Source organism: Phoenix dactylifera, chromosome 14 (assembly GCF_051530095.1).
Source record: "Phoenix dactylifera cultivar Ajwa chromosome 14, Ajwa_hap1_PhDact_Kaust_v1.1, whole genome shotgun sequence".
NCBI classification, from domain to species: domain Eukaryota; kingdom Viridiplantae; phylum Streptophyta; class Magnoliopsida; order Arecales; family Arecaceae; genus Phoenix; species Phoenix dactylifera.
Genome location: NC_143203.1, coordinates 25,506,752 through 25,528,851, shown reverse-complemented (window position 1 = coordinate 25,528,851; position 22,100 = coordinate 25,506,752). Strand labels below are relative to the sequence as shown.

Here is a 22,100-nt window from a genome sequence, read left to right as displayed (position 1 = left end):
GTTTCCTTGCACAAAATTTTGTAGTATTGATTACAAGCACACTCAGCGTACATGGTGAAGCGCTGGTCAATATCAAGACCTCAGAAGCTAGAATAAACCGAACTGGAAATTTAAAATTATCAAATGGTGGACTTCAGGCCCCAACTTTGAAAGATCTTTTCAGTGAGACAGAGAGAAACTCCAATTGATTCAAAAGCTGAAATGAAATCGTTTGACACAAAGTATGTCTTCTTGCACAAAATTTTGTAGCGTATAGACTACAAGCCCACTTATCACATGGTGAAGCGCTAGTCAATATCAATAACTCAAAAGCTAGAATAAACTGAATTGGAAACTTTAAAATTATCAAATTGTGGAGTTCAAGCACCAACCTCTGAAAAGTAGCCACAACATCTGTCGATCATCTTCTGGATAAGGAGTAGGCTCATCATGCTCCAGTTCAGTAGCCATCAACCGTATCACTTCATGGACCTGGATTGGCATGTGTAAAACAAAATTTATGGGCTATTCTTCGGCAGCAATTATAAGAGTCAAACATCTTAGAAAGCCGCAAGCATACATCTCTTAGTCAAGGAAGAAGAATGTAATATATCATACCTCCACTATCATCGCCATATTATGCAAAGGTTTCTTGCTTCATTTTCATTAGGTTATTCTCTATGTTTCGCAGTACTGGTCTATAGCTGCACAAGCCAAAAGAATGCCTTGGTTACTTCCGCCATCAACTATCAGCAACAAGCCACAAGAAGAAATGGAGGAGAAACTATTACAGGTGTGTGAGATTGTGGTGTGCTTGGACTGCACGTCTAAGTTCAGCGGTAAGCTTCATAACTTCTGCAGCCAGTGCCTCAGCTCTGCTTTTTTCCTTGACAAGTTGATCCTAGAAAAAGAACAAGGAAAAAAAAAAAGCGTCTTGAGGAAACCTGTGGGTCTGTATTTCCACAACCAGACTTGACAGGATGATGAAGATGTGTTCTTTGTTTTGATCCCATCAAAAGTTCGCTACTTCTTAATAAACTTAACAGTGGAAAAAATAATATTAGAGATTGAAAAAAAAAAGGATGCAGAGGATGACAAAAATAGTCCAGCAATGTGTCTCCAACAAAAAGCTGTGTTCTACTTATCATTTCCAATGCAAAGAGAATTCCACTTGTTTAGAAGCTCAATGAATTATTTTCACATGGTTTAATCGCCATAGCCTGGCAGACATTTCCACTAACCAAACAGAAAGTAATACAAGTTTTATCTGCCACCACTAGTTGTCATTCCCTTGTAACAAAAGAATGAATATAGAGATGCTAGACATTGTGTGCAAGATCATGGCCACACTATATTGATGGCGTGAAACTTTGTAACTGATATAAGCATCTCGTGACAGCCATCCTACATAAAACTTGTATTGCTTTCAAACCCATTATTGTAACATCAACCATCGGGTCACCAAACTTGTTCAGACAGAAGTCAATATCTAGAAAACAGCAACATTATTTGTTAAAATAATATATGATGGATATGGTTGTACAACCTCAAAACCATTTGGCTGATCGGCTAAGGACTTATCTCTAAATAAGACCCTTCTCTGACATTTATATTCTCCAAAGGCTGAATATATTGCTAGGCATCCTAAAGATCGACCTGTTTATCTAGAGCATTCCATCCATGAATGCCGGGCTATTTAGAGTCTACCTTTAAGCAGCCAGAGCTTAATATCATGTTACCATGCCCAGGCAAAACAATGCAACACCCCTCCTAAGGGTACACTTTCAAGCAAGTTGATTTATAGGTCTTCAGTCGATACGAGACACCCAGTGCAATGCAGAGTCTTGCTATGCTTGCTGAACATAAATTGTTCCAACCACTTAGAAACTCTTTCACAATGTAAGGAAATGTTTCCCATTCTTTTCCAACAGCTCAAATTTTAAAGCCAAAAATGAACACATATAAATAGAAATTTTGCCCAGAATTGCCAAGACAATGTATCATATATTTAGATAGTGTTCATTAAGAGCAACGCGATGATCCAAAACAACATAGTAACACGGATTTGTTTGATGAGTCAAATAAGTGTTCTAAAAATTTAGACATGTTTAGTTTTCATAATTTAGCTAGATGTTTTATGTTATTACATAAATATTTGGTTTCCTTAATTCATCTTCATGTAGTTCAGCATAACTGTTGACAAAATTGTGTTATCATTTTGTGCCTAGATGTTCAGTACAAACCACATGGTATGTTGTGGTTGACATTGGCTAACTCATGGTACTTCAAGTATTAAGTTAGAATATGTAGTTAAGCTCTGTGCATTTATTTTGTACCCAAAAAGGGTAATGCATGTGTTGCCATTCATGGCTGACAACCACTCCCAGTTTTGTGCATAAGGTTCACACAAAACAGAAAAGGCCATTCAGTTTGACAAGTTATATGGATTAGCAAGTTCACCAAGAGGATGATGTTAAGGCAGTACAATCTTCTGTCTCATCAGATCCACAAGCACTTTGCTCATTCAGGAAGCTCAACAAATACTATGATAGATGTAAGCATATATCAATCATCTTAAAATGAATCTAAGATCAATTTCACAGCTTGGTTGAAATGGATGGCTGCACTGTTTTTTAAAACTATCTTATGTACTATCTAATGAATGTAGAAAAGGGATGAGAAAAAAAAATGATTACTTGAATTTTCCTTTTTGAAAATTCTTCCATTCCATAATATTGCTAAAAATCAGGGTTGTTTTCGAGTGAGCTCCAAGAACTAACCTTAAGCAGCAAATTTTCAGCACCAGATTCTGATGGATCGGGTATAGTTCCTCTCTCAGTTTCCATGTATGACTGGGCAGTATGATCCCTTGCTTGCAGTGGGTTGATTTGTTCAGTTCTCAGCATATCCAGTTGGCAACGAAGCTCTTCATTCTGCTTCAGACAGTCTTTCACCTGTGATTTCCATGATATTAAGAACACGGCATTGTACAGGAACGCATTGTCAAAATAACAGCGAAAAGATTTCCAAGAAAAGATACTACGATAAGAACACACCAAGTCAATTTCTTCCCCATTCTAGGTAATCTAAGTTGCCAAGGGAGGATGAATAAAAGACCATATATGTAAAATTGTCAAAATCTATTGTAAAATTGAAAAGGATAATGTATGAATCATGAATTAGTGGAATCATAGGAGTTGAAATAATCGTGGCCAACTTGGTGAAGTGAATAAAATGGTACAGGCTCGCACGGCGATAACCTAAAGCAACGTCAATAGTAAGATTGGTATGGATATGTGCCAAAGGCATGACATAAGATAATGTGGAAGAAGGTAGCGCAAAAGGATTTAAAATAAAATAAAAAAAAATGTTACGATGGGATTCAGCCCAGCAGGCATAGAACTCACAGAGCCAATCCACAGCTAGAATAATGGATTCTAAGCTGATAACAATTAAATACTACATGGTCGGCATGGTTGTATAGTATTAGTGTCCAAATTTGATTTAAAATGTAAGAACTGCGTACTATGATGATGATTTTAAAAATCACCATTTATTAAAATAGGACATATAATATACCTGGTTCTCCCACTGCCCTGCAACTCCTAATGCATCTTGATAAGCAGCAGACAAATTAGAGTTCTCTTCAAATAACCTTTCTAACTCTGAAGATTGTGAATCAATCTGCCAAAATATAATAGATACACTAAGCTGCCATATAGGAAAATTATCCTATGTAATCAAAATAACAGAAAAATGGGTACCTCCATTAATAGTTTCTGTCGACTGTTTTCAAGCCTCTCTACCATTATTGCCATATCATGCAGCTGTTTTTCAAGTTTCTCCTTCTCTTTCTGTCAAAGACCATATACCAGTCCATAAAAAAGGCCATCAGATGATAGGGAATATACAACAGCTAAGCAACGAAGTTTTTAACAGATTGCCATTATGCTTTTAAGGAAGGCATAAGTATAATAATAAAAGTCAGCAGAATTATGGGATGTCTCGGTTTTCTTCATGATTTAATGCATAAGTGTTTGCTTTATAGAACCAAAGGACTACAACTAAAGCAGCTATACAATGAAAATCCAGTCGGCAAACTGTGAAAGTTTTATGATGATATATAATGGACTTTTGCATGAGTGTGTCACAGAACCAAAGTACTGCACCATAGCCTTACAACAAAAGCAGCATAACAACACAAAATATCCCAGACTACAAACACAATGAGAAAGACAAAAGCACAACAGGTCAACAGTGAGAAGCTTGTTTCCATGAAAAAAATCAGCCAATCCCGATATTCAAAAATTTCTGGTGCGCCTTCATGGCGCCAGGATCATTGAAGTTCCTGACAACATATTTTACTTTTATTATAATTATGAGAATCAATCCTACTCCTAGTCCTGTGGTTTCCACACTCGAAGGAATAAACCCAAATAACTGTAAGAAATGTAATGGATCACAAACTTAGCAAGGGGGAATCATGCCTTTGTAATTGGTCACAAGAGTTCCAACAAATGTCACAAAGGCATTGCCTCCATGAAAGGAGTCCTAACAAGGTACTTTCTACAATACACACTTGTATATATATGAACAGAAACAAGCCTTCCTCGTTCCAGTTTCATTCATTTATACCAATGATATCCATGCTAAAGATTCGGGCCCTCTTTCTTTTTCAAATGCATGCATATATACATGCATCCATAAAAGAAATAAGCTATGTCCTTTTCTATTTCTGTGGAGAAATAGGTCATATTCTAATGACATAAATATAAGTAAATCATTCCGAAGCATCAATTACTGCAAGGAGTGAAAATGAATTTCATACTGTATTATGCTGCAGACATGGTAGTGAAAACGAACCAATGTGCACATGTTAACCACATCACCCATATCAAGAGCACTAAAAATAGCAAACGTGAAGTAAGCAATGAAACATGCAATAGAGAAAGATAATTGAAAACATGGATTTATTACATGCTCTAAAATCTAACTTGGCCAAATAATTCAGTTTGAAATAAAAAATCATGAGGTATCAGATTTTGCAATTTTACCACAGAGAATCCCTTGTGAGCAGCTAAATCTGAAGCATCTTCTGCATCACAAAGAAGACAACTACAATGAAATCAATCATCTGGAAGAAAGATATCTGAACATCATAAATTCTCAAAGACATCTAAACTGATGCCTCCTCTCTGTTTTTCTTTTTTTTTCCTGGTGAAATAAAAACATAGAAGAAAACAAATTTTGCAGTTTTGTGCACAAGGGGAAGAGACGATATTCAAGACTATATCCAAGTAAGTGAACAAGTTGCAATTATGCTCTTATATCCTTCATAAATAACTGCACGAATGAAGTCTATGTAGATTACACCTGAAATCTTTTTGGTCAAAGCTGCAAGTCTATCTTCCAGCTCCTGCTTTTCAGACATGAGGGAAGAAGTTCGAAGCTGCTCTTTAGCTAGTTTTTGTTGCTCTTGTTGCCTCAACAGTGACTCATGCTGTACTTCACATCAACACATGATAGAGATAAAATGAAAAGCATCAACAACATACCAGAATAGTGTAACAAGAAAAGAATAAAAATACATAACTTTACCTGTAACTCAGACTTCAAATCCATTATTTCCTTTTCCATGCCAAGAGTTTTCTCTGTTGAGTCACTTAAAGGGATGCTACTAAAAGAATTCCCCATTCCTTGTTGCTGTAATGAATTTAATTCTGCTCTTAAAGCTGCAGCATCCTCTTCAGCCTATTGACAATAGCAGCATCAAGATTCCGAAATAACTTAATAACTTAGTCAATGAAAATGAGCCACATACTCTGTATTGCTCCTCTTCTGCCTCCTTCAACCGTTTCTTCATGGTCCGAAGTTGGGACAAAGCATCCTCCTATATAATATTATCAGAAGCTCCATAAAATAATGCTTTGTACTGATGAGATGAAAATTACTATTTGAAAATGGAGTGAAATTGTTACCCTGGCAACAACTGCTGCATCCTTTTCTATAAAAACATCCTTGAGAGATTTCCTCAAGGAAGGCAAAGTATTTTTTTCCTGCAATGCATCAAAATAGGAAAGCAAAAAAAACTAAAAAGAAGAACCTAATTTTTGTTGCCAATAGAAGGTATGCAAACCAAAACGTTTATTTTACCAGATCATTTAAACGCTTCATCAGTGAATCATTTTCAACTTCCTCTTCTTCAAGCTGTAAGCAAGATATAGTAGTTTTTCAGAACAAAATAACCAACATGCGTGATTTTCATTGGCAGAGCACCTAATGTGAGATGGCCAACAACATACACATGCAATACCTTTGACAGCAGCCTCCGATTTTCTCTTTCCAATTCTGTATTTTTATTCTCAAGTTCTTTAACTAATGCATAAGAATCTCTCTGCAGAAAAAAAAAAAGCTCTTCTTGTTATAAAATAAAAACTCTTTTGGCAGGGCATAAAATATTCCTGAAAATAAATCAACATGAAAGTATTGCAATATACTTATATGCTTATTGAGGTAGCATAAGTTAACTATTTATCCTGCCAACGGGGCTTGGGTCCACCAATTTACATAGCTCTTCCTCAAGAACATGTGCTAGGCAGAGGTTCCGGATTGAACTGGAAGAAGGCATGACCACCATATTTTGGGTACTTCTAAAGTTAACCATATAGAACAATCAGATGTTTATTAGAAAAGGAAACGATCCACAGCAAATTCAAAGAAGATTTTCTTTTCTATCAGCTAATGGCGAGAATCCTTTTAATTACCTCAGTTTGTCATTGGATACTTCTAAATTGAAGATAAGACATTAGAATTTCTGATGAAAATGGTTAAAAAGGAAAAAAAAAATGGTCTTTGGCGCACTTGGCTTTTATCCTGCAGGCGTACTTGTGCTATTGCATTCTATCTTATGATCATATATATCCCACACCAGGATGCTTAAAATTGTTAAAAAGAAAATCAAGAAAGAAATAAGACTAGTGATGAATATTAATTCAACTTCTCTATTGATTGTTGGTGAATATTAATTTCATTTGATCAAATTGTATGAAAAAAATAAATCTTGGCACGTGAAAGAAGAAATAGACACCAAAAGCAATGTGGCGAACGGAGATCCAACAGTCAAGCAGACAAAATAAAAAATTAACTTAATTCGGAAATTCATAAGACCTGAAGCTGCAAATAAGAAGAGATCAGAAGAAACCCTAACCTCTGCTGTCTGATTTCCGCCCTCCGGTCTCCGAGTCCCTGTGAAAAAGGTAAGCAAAAATTGGGTTAATCAAAGACCAAGAATGGATTGAAAGGGCGAAAGAGCTAAAAAAAACGAACGCACCATATGGATCGGAGGATTCCAAATCGGATCCGGACGAGGCTCTGTGTAATCTTTCGGCAGCTCTCTTTTGGCGGATCTCTTCCAACTGGGAGAAAAGTAGGGCAAATTACGCAAAACAAAATTAGGCAAGATTGGATCGAGAGGAAGAGGTGGAGACGGGCGTGGAGGGGGCGGAGAAGGGATCTCTACCGTTCGTCGTCCTAGGGACGCGTGGCGAGCGTCCATCGCCGCCGGCGGGAGGGCGGCCAGAGGAGAGGCGAGAAGCGGCCACGGTTTTTTAACGGGAGGTGGGCTCGTCGGAAAGGGGTTACAAAATTAAAACTGCCCCCTAAGATATGAATAATGGTTGGACCTAGAAGTAATTTATAGTCCACTGGGGGCATACGGATATAATTTTTCCTGCAGATTCCTTATGGTGACTATAAAGCAATTTCTTTACATGGAAATATGGAATGCCCGAGTAAAGAGTTGTTGAGAGCTCCCTAGTTAGATCTTGTATTATTTCTAGATCCCTTACACATTTTGTTGTCGAGAATGGCTGGACCAAGAAAAGTATTGCTCTAAGTAAGGGACTCCGGATGACTTTTCCTTTCAACAAGAATTCCATATTGAAGAAACAAATTTAGCAGTCCCTGTCAAGAACCGAATACGTTGATAATTTGTGAAGTCCTCAACTTTTACCTCGTGCGTAGATCCTGTTGGGGGGAACAAGATTTTTTCCCCAAATAACGCAAATGCCCCTAAGAAGCTGCACAACCTCCGACCCTAGACGGCCGAAGTCGGCGTCCGACCTCGGAACGCCCGACCTCAAGACGACCGACCTCGAGACCTCCGATCTGAGAAAAACCCCGATGTTCGAGGTCTACTCTTGTCAACCACCTGCTACGGCCGTGCACCTCTGAGGTCCGGCCGAGGACCATATCCTGACGCCCCTCTGGCATTTATTGCGCATGGCCGCTATAACCCTCCAGCTCACTCAACAATTAATGCGGATCTCCGGCTTACTCCACAATTAATGCGGATCTCCGGCTTACTCCACAATAAATGCGGATCTCCGGCTTACTCCACAATAAATGCGGATCTCCGGCTTACTCCACAATTAATGCGCATGGCTCCTGTCATCTACGGACCCTCAGCTCTCCACGGCAAATTAGCCCAGCAGAGTCTAGTCGACTATGATAAGTCTCTGATCTCGGCCATACCTCCGACATCAATGCAATAATTCGCCTGGTAGCGTGCTAGTTCGGGTTGTACGACGCCCTCACCGCCGACATCAATGCAATAATTCGCCTGGTAGCGTGCTAGTTCGGGTTGTACGACGCCCTCACCGCCGACATCAGTGCAATGATTCGCCTGACCGTGCGCCGACCTGAACGACATGCCGAACCGTACTACGGCTTCGCCCTGTTACATCGCAGGTAAACCGACCCCCGCCTATAAAAGGGAGCCTTGGCCTCTCAGGAGGGGGTTGGAAGATGGATACACTCTACGGACACTGTTTATCTCTCTTTTCACACTATTTGCCCCCTCCCTGACTTGAGCGTCGGAGGGCCGGCGCCGGAAAACCCGGCCACCAGTTCGTGTGCAGGCACCCAGACGGAGGACGCCACCAGCTGACGGATCGCCGCCTCACCACGAGGACCAGCTGCTCCTTCTCTCCGACCACACCAGACGGAGGACGCCGCCCGCCGACCGGTCGCCGCCCCGCCGTGGTGACTCGCCGCTCCCTCTCCCTCGACCGAAGATTGCCCCCGGGTCCAATTTCCAGCAACAGTTGGCGCTAGAGGAAGGGCCCGAGTAGCAGTCATGAAGTTGAGAAGTAAGGGAGCCTCTAACATCTCCCGGCGTCCCCCGCAAAGCCCTGGACACTCTGTCCAGAATTCTCCAACTCCGGCTGACCCAGCTCCTCAGATCCAGCCGGAACAGTTCGACGCCCTGGTACAGCAAGTCCAGGCCCTGGCCGCCGCCGTTCAGGGTCTGCGGCGCAAGGAAGCCTTACCTACGCTCCCCCCACGGGCCCAGGCCCCGCCGGAGTGTCTCCCCAACGGCCCGGTTTTCCCAAGCCAAAACTTGCACGGCTCCTCCAGAGCCAACAACGGAGAACGAGCTTCTCCCTGGAGGGAGTTACCGGGAGAAGGTTTCGACCGGAGGCCCCAACTTTCTGAGGCGGAGTCAGCCCCAGACCACCGTGAGCCGGCGCAAACCACAGCGACAATCCCACGGATGGGGGAGCTCGACCGGAAAGTTGAGTATCTGGAGCGCCAGATTGCGGCGCTCCACAGCAAGAAGGCAAGACAAGAGGGAGACTTTGAGTTCACTACCAAGTCCCCCTTTTCCCTCCAGATCGAGGATGAGCCGGTTCCCGCGAGGTTCAAAATGCCTCAAGTGGAACCCTACAGCGGGACGACTGACCCTCTCGACCACCTGGAGAGCTATCGGGCCCTCATGGCCCTACAAGGGTCCTCGGAGGCCATACTCTGCAAGGCCTTCCCAGCAACCCTCCGAGGGACCGCTCGGCTTTGGTTTTCGGGACTGAAGCCGAATACGGTGTCCTCTTTTGAGCAACTCGGCAGGCAGTTCGCTACCAACTTCGCTGCCAGCCGGCGCCAGCGACGGACGTCAGACTCCCTCCTCGACATCAAACAGAAAGAGGGGGAGTCCCTCAAGGAGTACCTGGATCGCTTCACCGCCGCTACGTGGGAGGTTCGCGAGCTAGACCAGTCGATAGCCATGTCGGCCCTGAAGACTGGGGTTCGCTCCTACCGATTCCTCTTCTCCATAGAGAAGAGCTTCCCGGCCGACTTCACCGAAATGTTGGCCCGAGCCCGGAAGTATGCCAAGGCCGAGGAGGCAGTCGCCTCCAGGCGGGGAGCAATCGAGCCCGCCTCGAAGAAGCGGAAGAAGCGCCGCGAGGAGCGCGGCCGGCAAAGGAGCCGGTCTCCCCGCCGAGAGAAGAGTCTCCCCAGACTGAGAAGTCCGCCTCGACAGCAGAGGCGACCTCAGCAGAGGACCCCTCCTCGACTGAGGTCCCCACCACGGCCTCGGACGTACCCGGGGAAGTACGAGAACTATACACCCGTCAACGCTCTCCGGGCTGAAATCCTGGTGGAAATTGAGGGTCGGGACTTCTTCCGACCCCCGCCCCCCATGCGAGACACGGGATTCCCCCGAAATCCCAGGAAGTATTGCCGCTTCCACCGGGATCGCGGGCACGACACGGAGGACTGCTTCCAACTCCGGGACGAGATAGAAGCGCTCATCCGACGGGAAGTACTCAACCGGTTCGTGAGGAACCGACATGAGGAAAGGAGGCCGGCGGAGAATGTCGCACCAACCGAAAATCCGGGCGACAACAGGCCCATCGCCGGTACCATCAACATGATTGGGCGGGCCTCGACAGGAACAGCCGCCCAGGGAGCACCCCCGAAGCGCCCACGTACTGATGAAGTCATCTCGTTCTCGGACGAGGACTTAGAAGGAGTCGAAACCCCTCATGATGACGCTGTGGTCATCTCTATGATTGTAAACAGGTTTGATGTAAAGCGTGTCCTAGTTGACAATGGAAGCTCAGCCAACATTTTGTATTATCATGCCTACCAAAAAATGGGAGTGACAGAAGGGTATTTCCGGAGAGTCAATGCCCCGTTGGTTGGGTTTACCGGAGATGCGGTCCCGGTTGAAGGTGAGGCTAGCTTCCTTGTCACAGTCGGCCTCGCCCCCCGGGAGAGCACCGTGAGGATGGACTTCCTGGTGGTCCGTCTGCCCTCGGTCTATAACGCCATCCTTCGGCGCCCTGGGCTAAACGCCCTTCGAGCCGTGGTTTCAACTCGCCATTTGCTCGTGCGGTTCTCCACCGGCCAAGGAGTAGGCGAGGTCCGCAGAGACCAGCTGATCGCCAAGCAATGCTACATGGCAGCCCACACAGCAAAGCAACCGACCGAGGCGCCGGACCACCCGATGGGCCCTTCGCTGCCCATAGAAACCCTCGATGCGAGGGACACCCTCTGGAAGAAGCAAGTAGAGCCCGGTGAGCTCCTTATTCAAATCCCACTACAAGAAAATTTTCTCGAGCTAACCGTGCAGGTCGGCTCCGGCCTCGGTGCCCACGAGAGGGATCGCCTCGTCAGCTTCCTGCGGGACAACGCTGACGTCTTCGCCTGGTCGCCCGCGGACGTGCCAGGAATTGACCCTGAGGTCATGGTCCACCGACTCCAGGTGAGACCAACCAGCAGGCCTGTAAAGCAGAAGAAAAGAGGCTCCGCCCCGGAACGACAACGAGCTGCGGCTGAGGAGGTGGACAAACTCCTCGGGGCCGGCTTCATCCGGGAGGTCTCCTATCCGGATTGGCTCGCCAACGTAGTCCTCGTAAAGAAGGCCAACGGGAAGTGGCGTATGTGCGTGGACTACACCGACCTAAACAAGGCCTGCCCGAAAGACAGCTTCCCCCTCCCGAGCATCGACCAGCTCGTCGACTCCACTTCAGGACACCAGCTGCTAACTTTTATGGACGCCTTTTCAGGGTACAATCAAATTCGAATGGTGCCAGAAGACGAGGAAAAGACGGCCTTCATCACCGACAAGGGCACCTACTGCTACAAGGTGATGCCCTTTGGCCTGAAAAATGCTGGGGCCACCTATCAGAGACTGGTCAGCCAAATTTTTAAAAACCAGATCGGCCGGAACATGGAAGTCTATGTGGACGACATGCTGGTGAAGAGCCGAGCGGCGGAACACCACATAGCCGATCTCAACGAAACATTCGCCAAGCTCAGGAGATACCAAATGAAGCTTAACCCGGCGAAGTGCGCGTTCGGGGTCACCTCGGGCAAGTTCCTGGGTTTCATAGTGACCCAGCGCGGAATTGAAGCCAACCCGGAGAAAATCCGGGCACTGCAAGAGATGTCGCCTCCAAAGACAGTTAAGGAGGTGCAACGGCTCGCGGGGCGGGTTGCCGCCCTGGGAAGGTTCGTCTCTCGGTCAGCCGAGCGCTGCCTCCCCTTCTTCAAGAGCCTCAAACGGCCGAAAGACTTCCGGTGGACAGAAGAATGCCAGCAGGCCTTTGAAGAGCTTCGGAGCCTTCTGGCCTCTCCCCCACTGCTCACCAAGCCCCAGAAAGGCGAGATCCTTTACTTATATTTGGCCGTCTCCCCAGCTGCAGTGAGCTCAGTCCTCGTCCGGGAAGAGGACAAGCTCCAAAAGCCGGTCTATTACACCAGCCGGGTTCTCAGGGATGCTGAGACCCGATATTCTAAACTTGAGAAGACCATCTTCGCTCTCATCATCTCGGCTCGGAGACTCAGGCCTTACTTCCAAGCCCACACGATAGCTATATTGACCGACCAGCCTATGAAACAAATATTGCAGAGGTCAGATCGTGCGGGGAGGATCGCCAAATGGGCGATCGAGCTCGGGGAATTCGACCTCGAATATCGGCCCAGGCCGGCTATCAAAGCTCAGATACTCGCCGACTTCATCGTGGAGTGCACCCTTCCGGACGACCCCGAGCGGCCACCCGAATCCGTGGAGGAGGCCCCAAGGCAGCCATGGGTCCTGCACTCGGACGGGTCTTCGACCTCGGGGGGCAGCGGGGCCGGACTTATCCTCACCAGTCCAGACGGAGTGGTGGCCGAGCAAGCTTTGCGCCTCGAATTTCCGGCCTCGAACAATGAGGCCGAGTATGAGGCTCTCATCGCCGGGCTCAAGCTGGCGAAAGAACTAAAAGTGGAAGACCTGACGGCCTTCAGCGACTCCCAGCTGGTAGTGAACCAGATCCAAGGAGATTTCGGAGCTAAAGAGCCATCCATGCAAAAGTATCTCCAAAAGGTGCGGGAGCTCATATCTGCCCTGAATTCTTTCAATATTCAGTACATTCCCAGAGCGGAGAACCTCAGGGCAGACCAGCTATCCAAATTGGCAACCTCCCGCATGAGCGAGCTTCCCAAGGGAACAGCGCTCGAGTATCTTCGGATCCCCAGCACGGAGGAACCCGAGCCCACCATGTGCATCGACTCCGAGCCAAGCTGGATCGATGGGCTCGTCTGCTACCTTCAGGACGGGACCCTACCTCACGACGAGACGGAGGCTCGCCGAATCAAGCGCCAGGCCCCCCGGTATATCTTATACGAGAATAGACTCTATCGGCGATCATTTACTTCTCCCCTTCTCAGATGCCTCCGCCCCTCCGAGGCGGACTATGCCCTCCGAGAGGTCCATGAAGGGATCTGCGGAAATCACCTGGGGGGTCGGGCATTAGCCCATAAGGTCCTGCGACAAGGATATTATTGGCCCACACTCCAGAAGGATGCAACGGATTTCGTCCGGAAGTGCGATCGGTGCCAACGAAACGCCAATATTCAGCGCCGCCCTTCAGCTTTGCTGACCTCCATCATCGCCCCCTGGCCGTTTGCCCAATGGGGGATCGACATCCTGGGGCCCTTTCCCCTGGCCACCGGACAGAGAAAGTTCCTGGTCGTCTCCATCGATTACTTCACCAAATGGGTCGAGGCCGAATCCGTCGCCCGGATCACCGTGCAAAAGATGCGGGACTTCGTGTGGAAGTCCATAATCTGCAGATTCGGACTACCCCGTATCCTTATATCTGACAATGGTCGACAATTTGACAATGTTCATTTCAGGGAATTTTGCTCTGAGCTCGGCATTGATCACCGCTTCACCTCGGTCGCTCACCCCCAGACAAACGGAGAAACTGAGGTGACTAACCGCACTATTTTGCAGGGACTCAAGGCTAGGCTTGATCGGTCCAAAGGACAGTGGGTCGAGGACTTGTACAATGTCCTTTGGGCATATCGGACCACGTTCCGACTGCCCACGGGAGAGACCCCCTTCAACCTAGCATACGGCACTGAGGCCGTCATCCCGTTGGAGATCGGCCTGCCTTCTCCAAGGGTGGAGTATTACAACCCCGACACCAATTCTTCCCAGCTCAGGAGTAACTTGGACCTCGTCGAAAAGACAAGAGAGGTCGCCCGGGTCCGCATGGCGAGGTACCAACAGCGAACAGCCCAATACTATAACTCCAGAGTCAAGCCCAAGCTCTTCAAAGTGGGGGACCTCGTCCTCAGGAGAGCCGAGGCTTCTCGACCGACCGAGCAAGGAAAGCTCGCCCCAAATTGGGAAGGGCCGTATCAGATCGCCCGGGTGCAACGACTAGGGGCGTACAAATTGAAGTCCCTAGAGGGGACCCTGATCCCGCGAAGCTGGAACTCCGAGAATCTACGAATGTACTACCAGTGAAACCCCTAGGGGTTCAAAACAATCAGGACAATGGACTCAGTTCCTTTTTTACAAATAATTCTCTCATCTTGATGGCTGTAACTCTCTTCTAACGTTAGGTCGTCTGTGATCCTCAGATTCTCCGGCCAAAATCGGGATGCCTCGAGGCTCGACCGTAGAGTCCCAAACTCCCCCGATCTCGAGAAGTATCGCAGGACGATGAAACATCGGCTTGACGCAAGAATCCCTCGACCAAGGTCGGGATGCCCCGAGGGTCGACCGTAGAGAACCAGACTCCCTCGACCTCGGGAAGAAGCCGTGAGGGGTGGAAAGGGTGGCTCCACCCGGGGCGCCACAAAGTGGACCCCCGGGAGCGGTCGACGATCCCCGATCCCCGAAGCGAGCGTTCCCTCGACTAAGGTCGGGATACCCCGAGGGTCGACCGTAGAGAACTAGACTCCCTCGACCTCGGAAAGAAGCCGTGAGGGGTGGAAAGGGTGGTTCCACCCGGGGCGCCACAAAGTGGACCCCCGGGAGCGGTCGACGATCCCCGATCCCCTGACGAACGATTTCCCGACTAAGGTCGGGATGCCCCGAGTGTCGACCGTAGAGTCCCAGACTCCCTCGACCTCGGGAAGCGTCGCAGGTCGGTAGAGCGTGCCCAGACCCACCGACCTGACGAATGATCCCTCGACTAAGGTCGGGATGCCCCGAGGGTCGACCGTAGAGAACCAGACTCCCTCGACCTCGGAAAGAAGCCGTGAGGGGTGGAAAGGGTGGTTCCACCCGGGGCGCCACAAAGTGGACCCCCGGGAGCGGTCGACGATCTCCGATCCCCTGACGAACGATTCCCCGACTAAGGTCGGGATGCCCCGAGTGTCGACCGTAGAGTCCCAGACTCCCTCGACCTCGGGAAGCGTCGCAGGTCGGTAGAGCGTGCCCAGACCCACCGACCTGACGAATGATCCCTCAACTAAGGTCGGGATGCCCCGAGGGTCGACCGTAGAGAACCAGACTCCCTCGACCTCGGAAAGAAGCCGTGAGGGGTGGAAAGGGTGGTTCCACCTGGGGCGCCACAAAGTGGACCCCCGGGAGCGGTCGACGATCCCCGATCCCCTGACGAACGATTCCTCGACTAAGGTCGGGATGCCCCGAGTGTCGACCGTAGAGAACCAGACTCCCTCGACCTCGAAAAGCGTCGCAGGTCGATAGAGCGTGCCCAGACCCACCGACCTGACAAATGATCCCTCGATTAAGGTCGGGAGGCCCCGAGAATCGACCGAAGAGTCCCAAACTCCCTCGATCTCGGGATGCATCACAGGTCAGCAAAGCGTCTCCAAGCCCGCCGACCTGACACAAGGCTCCTCAACCAAGGTTGGGACGCCCCGAGGTCCGACCATAGGGTCTCAACCTCCCTTGACCTCGCAAAGAGCTACAAATCAATAAAGCCTCCCCAAATCCTCTCAACCTCGACGGGCGCCGTTGGGTCCGTGAGAAGCCCAAGCCCCCCCTTAAAGTCAAGAATGACTCCGGAGGTCGACGAGGAAGGGAGGCAACCTACTCCACCATGCGAAGCATAACTCTGAGAATGCAAGAGGTACATCTAACTAGACGCCCTCTTTGTCAAATTTTATCTACATATTGCTGAGCGGAATCTCATCCAACGTGGGAGTCTTATCTCGCCCCAAAGCCGGGCTTCTCCAATAGGTCGGCTTAAGACCGACCTCCTAACTACATTATGCGTGCTCCGTCCGTCAAGTCTCCACAATTTGTACAAAGTCTTCATAAATTAGGGCCCCACTCGGCTCCCCTACGTAAGCTCCGATGTCCAGTTGAGGAACTGGTCCCGGCCACGAGTGCACCAGCCAAACACAGATACCAAGGCAATCTCTGAAAATCCCAGCCTTGCTTACAGAAATCTCGGCGGAGTCCGAGAACGATAACTATGAAAACATTCGGCAATAACTTGTTTATTAGCCCGCGCTCCCTACGAGGGGTTCGGAGTTGAGTTCGGAAATCCGACCAAACTCCCCGAATAGCAGCATGCACAGACCTAGTCCGGTCTTATTTGAAGGGCTAAGGCCCGACCTCAATGCCTTGGGATTTCTCCGAAGGCCGAACGCGACGACTTTCGCGATTCAAAGATCCGAGTTATGGGACTTAGAGAAATTTGCTAGAAACCCAAGCTCGGGGCCCCCTCTGGTCGGAATGACTGAAATCCGAGAAGGCCAAGGCACAACTCAGAAAGAAGGAGCACCTTCGTTAAACAGCCCGAAAATCAAAATACGGAGTCAGAGGTCGTCGAGGCGATTAGCTAAGGCTCTAGCCACATTCACGACAAGAAAGGGTGGAACGAGCACAGAATGACAAAAGTATTTTTTCATTGACAAAAGGCCGGAAGGCCGATTACAAAATTGGAGGTCGACCATTTAAAAGCCGACCCCGGATACAATGAAAAAAGAAAAAAAATACGCTAAGTCCTAAGCGACGGGAGCAGCGTCCGGGGGGTCGTCTGGCACGTTGATGATCTCGGGATCTTCAGCCGGCACAGGCTCGGGGTCGGGGGCAGGGGCCTCAGGTACCGCTTCCGGGACGGCGTCCGTCCCGGCCGCCGGAGCCGCCTCCATGACGCCGTCCGCCTCGGCCACCCCCGTCGAAGGCTCGGCGGGGTCTTGTTCGTATATTCCCGCCTCGGATGTCAAAATGGCAGGAAGGCCTTCTGTGTCGGACCCCCAGCCCAGGTCCTCCCTCGAACGGACCGTCGAAAGGTCGTACTGAGGGCAGTACCGGCGCATCTGCAGCCGGAAGTTCTCGAAGCCCCGGAGGAACCCGTCCACCGTCTCCTCCTCCAACATGTTGCGGAACTCTTGCGACTCCTTGAAGAGTTCCACGGCATGTTCAGCTCGCTCGAGTGCCCTCCTCTCTCGGGCCTCAAGCTGCTCGATTCGGAGGCGGAAAACCCCGTCCTCATATTTGAGGGCCGCGACCTCGGCCTGGACCTCCCCCAAGCGCGCCTCCGTACCGCGCATGGCCGACCTGGTCAGGGCGTGAGCAGCCCTTTCCTCTTCAAGCGCCCCCGCCATAGCAAGGCGCTCGGCCTCGGTGGCCGCCCTTTGAGCCTCGGCCCCGGCCAACGCCGCCTCCAGCTCGGCGACTCTTTTCTTGGCCGGCTCCAGCTGCTGGCCGAGCTGTCGGACTTCTTTCCGACACCCATGGGCGATGAACGCCAAGGTGTCGAGCTCGTGAATATGCTGAAAAGAAAGAAACGAAGCTATTATGAGTTGGAAAGCACATAAGTTCGCTAGTAACTCAAGGAAATTAAGAAGGAAGCTTACCCGGGCGGTGTTGCAGTAAGCACTGCCAACGACCTCCTCCAGCGAAATGTTCCGGAACTCGGCCCGGTCCGCTGGAAGCATCGCGCGCCGCAACACGGAGCGTGCGACCTCGGCATCATAGATGGCCGAGCTCCCCTCGGGAATAGGGGAGCCCGGCTCGGCTGACTCCTCCCGGAAGACCCGGGAGGGGCCCGGCATGCCCGAGCCCGAGGTCCCGGAGCCGCTCGCTTCGGGGCCCCGAGTCGGCTCGGGCCCTGGGCGCTGCAGCCGGATCGCAGACGGCCCCTCCCGCTGGGCAATTGGGGCGGGACAAGGAGGGGCCGCCGATGGACCCGCCACAATGGCGACCCGCGCCCGCCTCGGGACAGCTGTGGAGGCCCCCGCCTCGGGGCCACTCGTCCCGGCCGACGAAGAAGCGCCGTCCGTCCTCGCCCTCTTCCGAGGCTGGGGCACGGCTCCCCCGGCCTCGGCCTCTCGCCTTCTCAGGCGAGAAAAAAGTGATGTGTTGCTGGTCGGCATATGGGGAATATCTGAAATCGAAAATTTCGTTAAGTGTTAGGCCAGTGGCAATAAAAGCAAAGAACGAGGAAAGAAAGTAACGTAACCACCCTTACCCTCGGAGCGCGCCGAGCTCAGACCCACGCTTGCTAGGGCGTCCTCCCGCAGGAGCTCGGTCAGGTCGTTGCCCCTCCCGAGGGCTCGCACAGAGTCCAGGGTCCTCAGCTCCCTCCTTGAGGGCTCGGAGAGCTTGTTGAGGGCCTTCAACCGAGGGTGCCCCCATGTCGGGTCAAACCCCCAAGGCGCCTCGGACGCCAGAAAGAAAAACTTCCCCTTCCACTCATGAATCGAGGAAGGGGCGCCCTGAAAGAGTGACATACCGCCCCGAAGGGCGAAGTATAGCCACCCTGCGTCCGTCGGGTTCTTCTTTAACAAAAAACACCGGCGGAAAAGGCCTACCGAGATCGGGATCCCATGCCCGAGGCACGGGGACAAGAACCCGATTATGGTCCTCCACGAGTTCGGAGCCAACTGCGCCGGGACGAGCTGGTACTCGGCCAGCAGGTCGCTCACAAACTCGTGAACAGGAAAACGCAGGCCAGCCCAGAGCGTCTCGCGGTAGACCGCGATCCGACCTGGGGGCGGCTGCATCACCCTGTCCCCCGGCCCCGCAGTTTCAAGGCGAAACCCGAGCTGGAAGAAGAACCGGGAGCGGATCAACTCCAACTCCTCCCCCGACAGGCTCGACCCTACTTCCTCGGGACCCAAACCCATTCCCACAGAAGAGCAAAATAAAAATTAAAAGCAGAGGATGAAAACTGGGGAGAAGAAGGAAAAAGGAACCCTAGCAATCACAAGGTAGGGACCTACTGGACATCGCCGGAAATCGCTCCGGGCACCAACGACGAAGTTCGATTGAGGAAGAAAGCAAGGGAGGAAGACAACGAAAATGAGAGGCAGCCAAGTAAGACCTTTAGGGCAGATTCATGGGGTTTATATAGACCCCCCTGACGGCCCAGATCAACAGGGTCGGTCCCCATCCCCCGACCGGGTTGCGCCACGTGTCGACCTCGAAAGCCGAGGCACCGTATCCACTCCGAATTAATAAATCAGGTACGAAATCGAAGCGTTGTCCCATCGGATCTCGGGGCCTCATCATGGGTCCGCAGAATCAAATCGTCTTGAGGAACGAGTGGGCGCCGCCCCCGCTCCCCTCATTTAATAAGATCTGGGACATGTGGAGCCCCGATGTGGCCTCCACCTCCCCGGAATTATGATCCAGTAACACGAAATCGGAAGCGTCCGACTTTAGGTCGTGCCGCGTGTCCGCTTTAGACCCTGTAACGGCACACTCATTGATGAGCAAGGGGTCTCGATTACGGGATCGAGACACCGCCTCGACGAGCTCGAGGACCCCCATCATTAATCTGCCGCAAAGCAATCTTGGCGATTCAAGAGACGCCACCCCCGCTTCAAGAAGCGTAACGATACGAGCTTCATCATAAGCTCGCTGAATAAAGCAACCTCAGGGCGCCAAAGGGCGCAGGTTTCGCCATAAAAACTCCGAGAAGCGCAAGGGCGCTGACGAAATGCGCCCCCCTAACTTTAATAATGGACTTTACTTCCTACGTCCGAGCCCACAAGCCGCTCGAACTCGGAAGTCGGGGGTAGTGTTGGGGGGAATAAGATTTTTTCCCCAAATGACGCAAATGCCCCTAAGAAGCTGCACAACCTCCGAGCCTGGACGGCCGAAGTCGGCGTCCGACCTCGGAACGCCCGACCTCAAGACGACCGACCTCGAGACCTCCGATCTGAGAAAAACCCCGATGTTCGAGGTCTACTCTTGTCAACCACCTGCTACGGCCGTGCACCTCTGAGGTCCGGCCGAGGACCATATCCTGACGCCCCTCTGGCATTTATTGCGCATGGCCGCTATAACCCTCCGGCTCACTCAACAATTAATGCGGATCTCCGGCTTACTCCACAATTAATGCGGATCTCCGGCTTACTCCATAATTAATGCGGATCTCCAGCTTACTCCAAATAAATGCGGATCTCCGGCTTACTCCACAATAAATGCGGATCTCCGGTTTACTCCACAATAAATGCGGATCTCCGGCTTACTCCACAATTAATGCGCATGGCTCCTGTCATCTACGGACCCTCAGCTCTCCACGGCAAATTAGCCCAGCAGAGTCTAGTCGACTATGATAAGTCTCTGATCTCGGCCATACCTCCGACATCAATGCAATAATTCGCCTGGTAGCGTGCTAGTTCGGGTTGTACGACGCCCTCATCGCCGACATCAATGCAATAATTCGCCTGGTAGCGTGCTAGTTCGGGTTGTACGACGCCCTCACCGCCGACATCAGTGCAATGATTCGCCTGACCGTGCGCCGATCTGAACGACATGCCGAACCGTACTACGGCTTCGCCCTGTTACATCGCAGGTAAACCGACCCCCGCCTATAAAAGGGAGCCTTGGCCTCTCAGGAGGGGGTTGGAAGATGGATACACTCTACAGACACTGTTTATCTCTCTTTTCACACTATTTGCCCCCTCCCTGACTTGAGCGTCGGAGGGCCGGCGCCGGAAAACCCGGCCACCGGTTCGTGTGCAGGCACCCAGACGGAGGACGCCACCAGCTGACGGATCGCCGCCTCACCACGAGGACCAGCTGCTCCTTCTCTCCGACCACACCAGACGGAGGACGCCGCCCGCCGACCGGTCGCCGCCCCGCCGGGGTGACTCACCGCTCCCTCTCCCTCGACCGAAGATTGCCCCCGGGTCCAATTTCCAGCAACAGATCCATTGCATAGTAGTTGGGTTTCCAAGATAGCGGGATCTGAAAATAATTTAAGGTCCGGTCGGGACCTATAAACATTTTCCTTCCATAGGCTGCAAAAAATATGTAGTCTGCATAGGGAACTCCCCTTAAATCAATTGCATATCAATATATCTTCAACTTTCAAATTTGAACATTGTTACATAAATGAATAAGCATGTGCATTAAATGTCCATGTGAATCACTAGAAATAATTTAATTTAGGCATGATAGTTAAACCGATAATTTTGTATGGTTAATAAATATTTAACATTTTGATGGAACTAGATGATTTTTTATTTATTTTTTAAATTAAGATGAAACAATTATATAACCATCATCCACAGCATTTTCTTAACATGGCCAAAGTTTTCTTTTTTTTTAAAAAACGGATTATTCATATAGTTATAGTACGAATACATCCTATAGAATTATAAAATAAGTTTCGAAATAACTGGCACATACGAAGCCACCTAGTCCGCAGTCCCGTTAGCCTCTGTAAATACATACTTGGCCTGAAAGGCCACATCGCTTCTGATCAAGCTAAGTTGCATTACATTAAAAGATAGCAAAACAAAATAAGGTAAATCTCCATCCTCTCCATGGACCCTTCCATGGTCGGCAAGCTAATTTGTTACTATTTTTGCCTCCCAAAAAAAATCAGAACATTATATTCTTCAATAGCTGTTAGAAGTATGAAAATATCCTCAACTATAAATTAAATCATCCAAGAAATCTATTCTCCTTAATTTAAGATAGAAACTAAGTTGAGGTTAGGAATCACTATAGATGATCGAACATTAAACGTCATGTACAAACAATGCTTACACGACTTCAGACTTCCATGGCAGCTAGCTCAAACATTTGCTATAAAAATAAATTAAAAAAAAAAAGCTGATGC

The 22,100-nt window shown here is 49.6% G+C and overlaps 1 protein-coding gene across 3 annotated transcripts; it reads right to left on the bottom strand.

Moving 5' to 3' along the window:
- Window positions 1-156: 156 nt before the first annotated feature.
- On the bottom strand, window positions 157-7,767 carry LOC103708859 (myosin heavy chain-like protein). Of its 3 annotated transcripts, none has more exons than XM_008793955.4 (16): window positions 7,499-7,767; window positions 7,310-7,394; window positions 7,187-7,224; window positions 6,293-6,373; window positions 6,133-6,186; window positions 5,958-6,035; window positions 5,801-5,869; window positions 5,578-5,730; window positions 5,353-5,479; window positions 5,034-5,074; window positions 3,744-3,833; window positions 3,559-3,663; window positions 2,760-2,933; window positions 771-880; window positions 598-683; window positions 157-471 (listed from the first exon to the last, which is right to left on the bottom strand). In XM_008793955.4, the coding sequence occupies exons 1-15, from the start codon at window positions 7,532-7,534 to the stop codon at window positions 617-619; spliced, it is 1,308 nt and encodes a 435-aa protein (XP_008792177.3). In that variant the 5' UTR covers window positions 7,535-7,767; the 3' UTR covers window positions 157-471; window positions 598-616. The 3 variants fall into 3 exon arrangements, with proteins under 3 accessions (XP_008792177.3, XP_088566388.1, XP_088566389.1); XM_088710262.1 differs by having other exon boundaries at window positions 5,034-5,071; XM_088710263.1 differs by having other exon boundaries at window positions 7,147-7,224; window positions 7,499-7,644.
- Window positions 7,768-22,100: the final 14,333 nt, after the last annotated feature.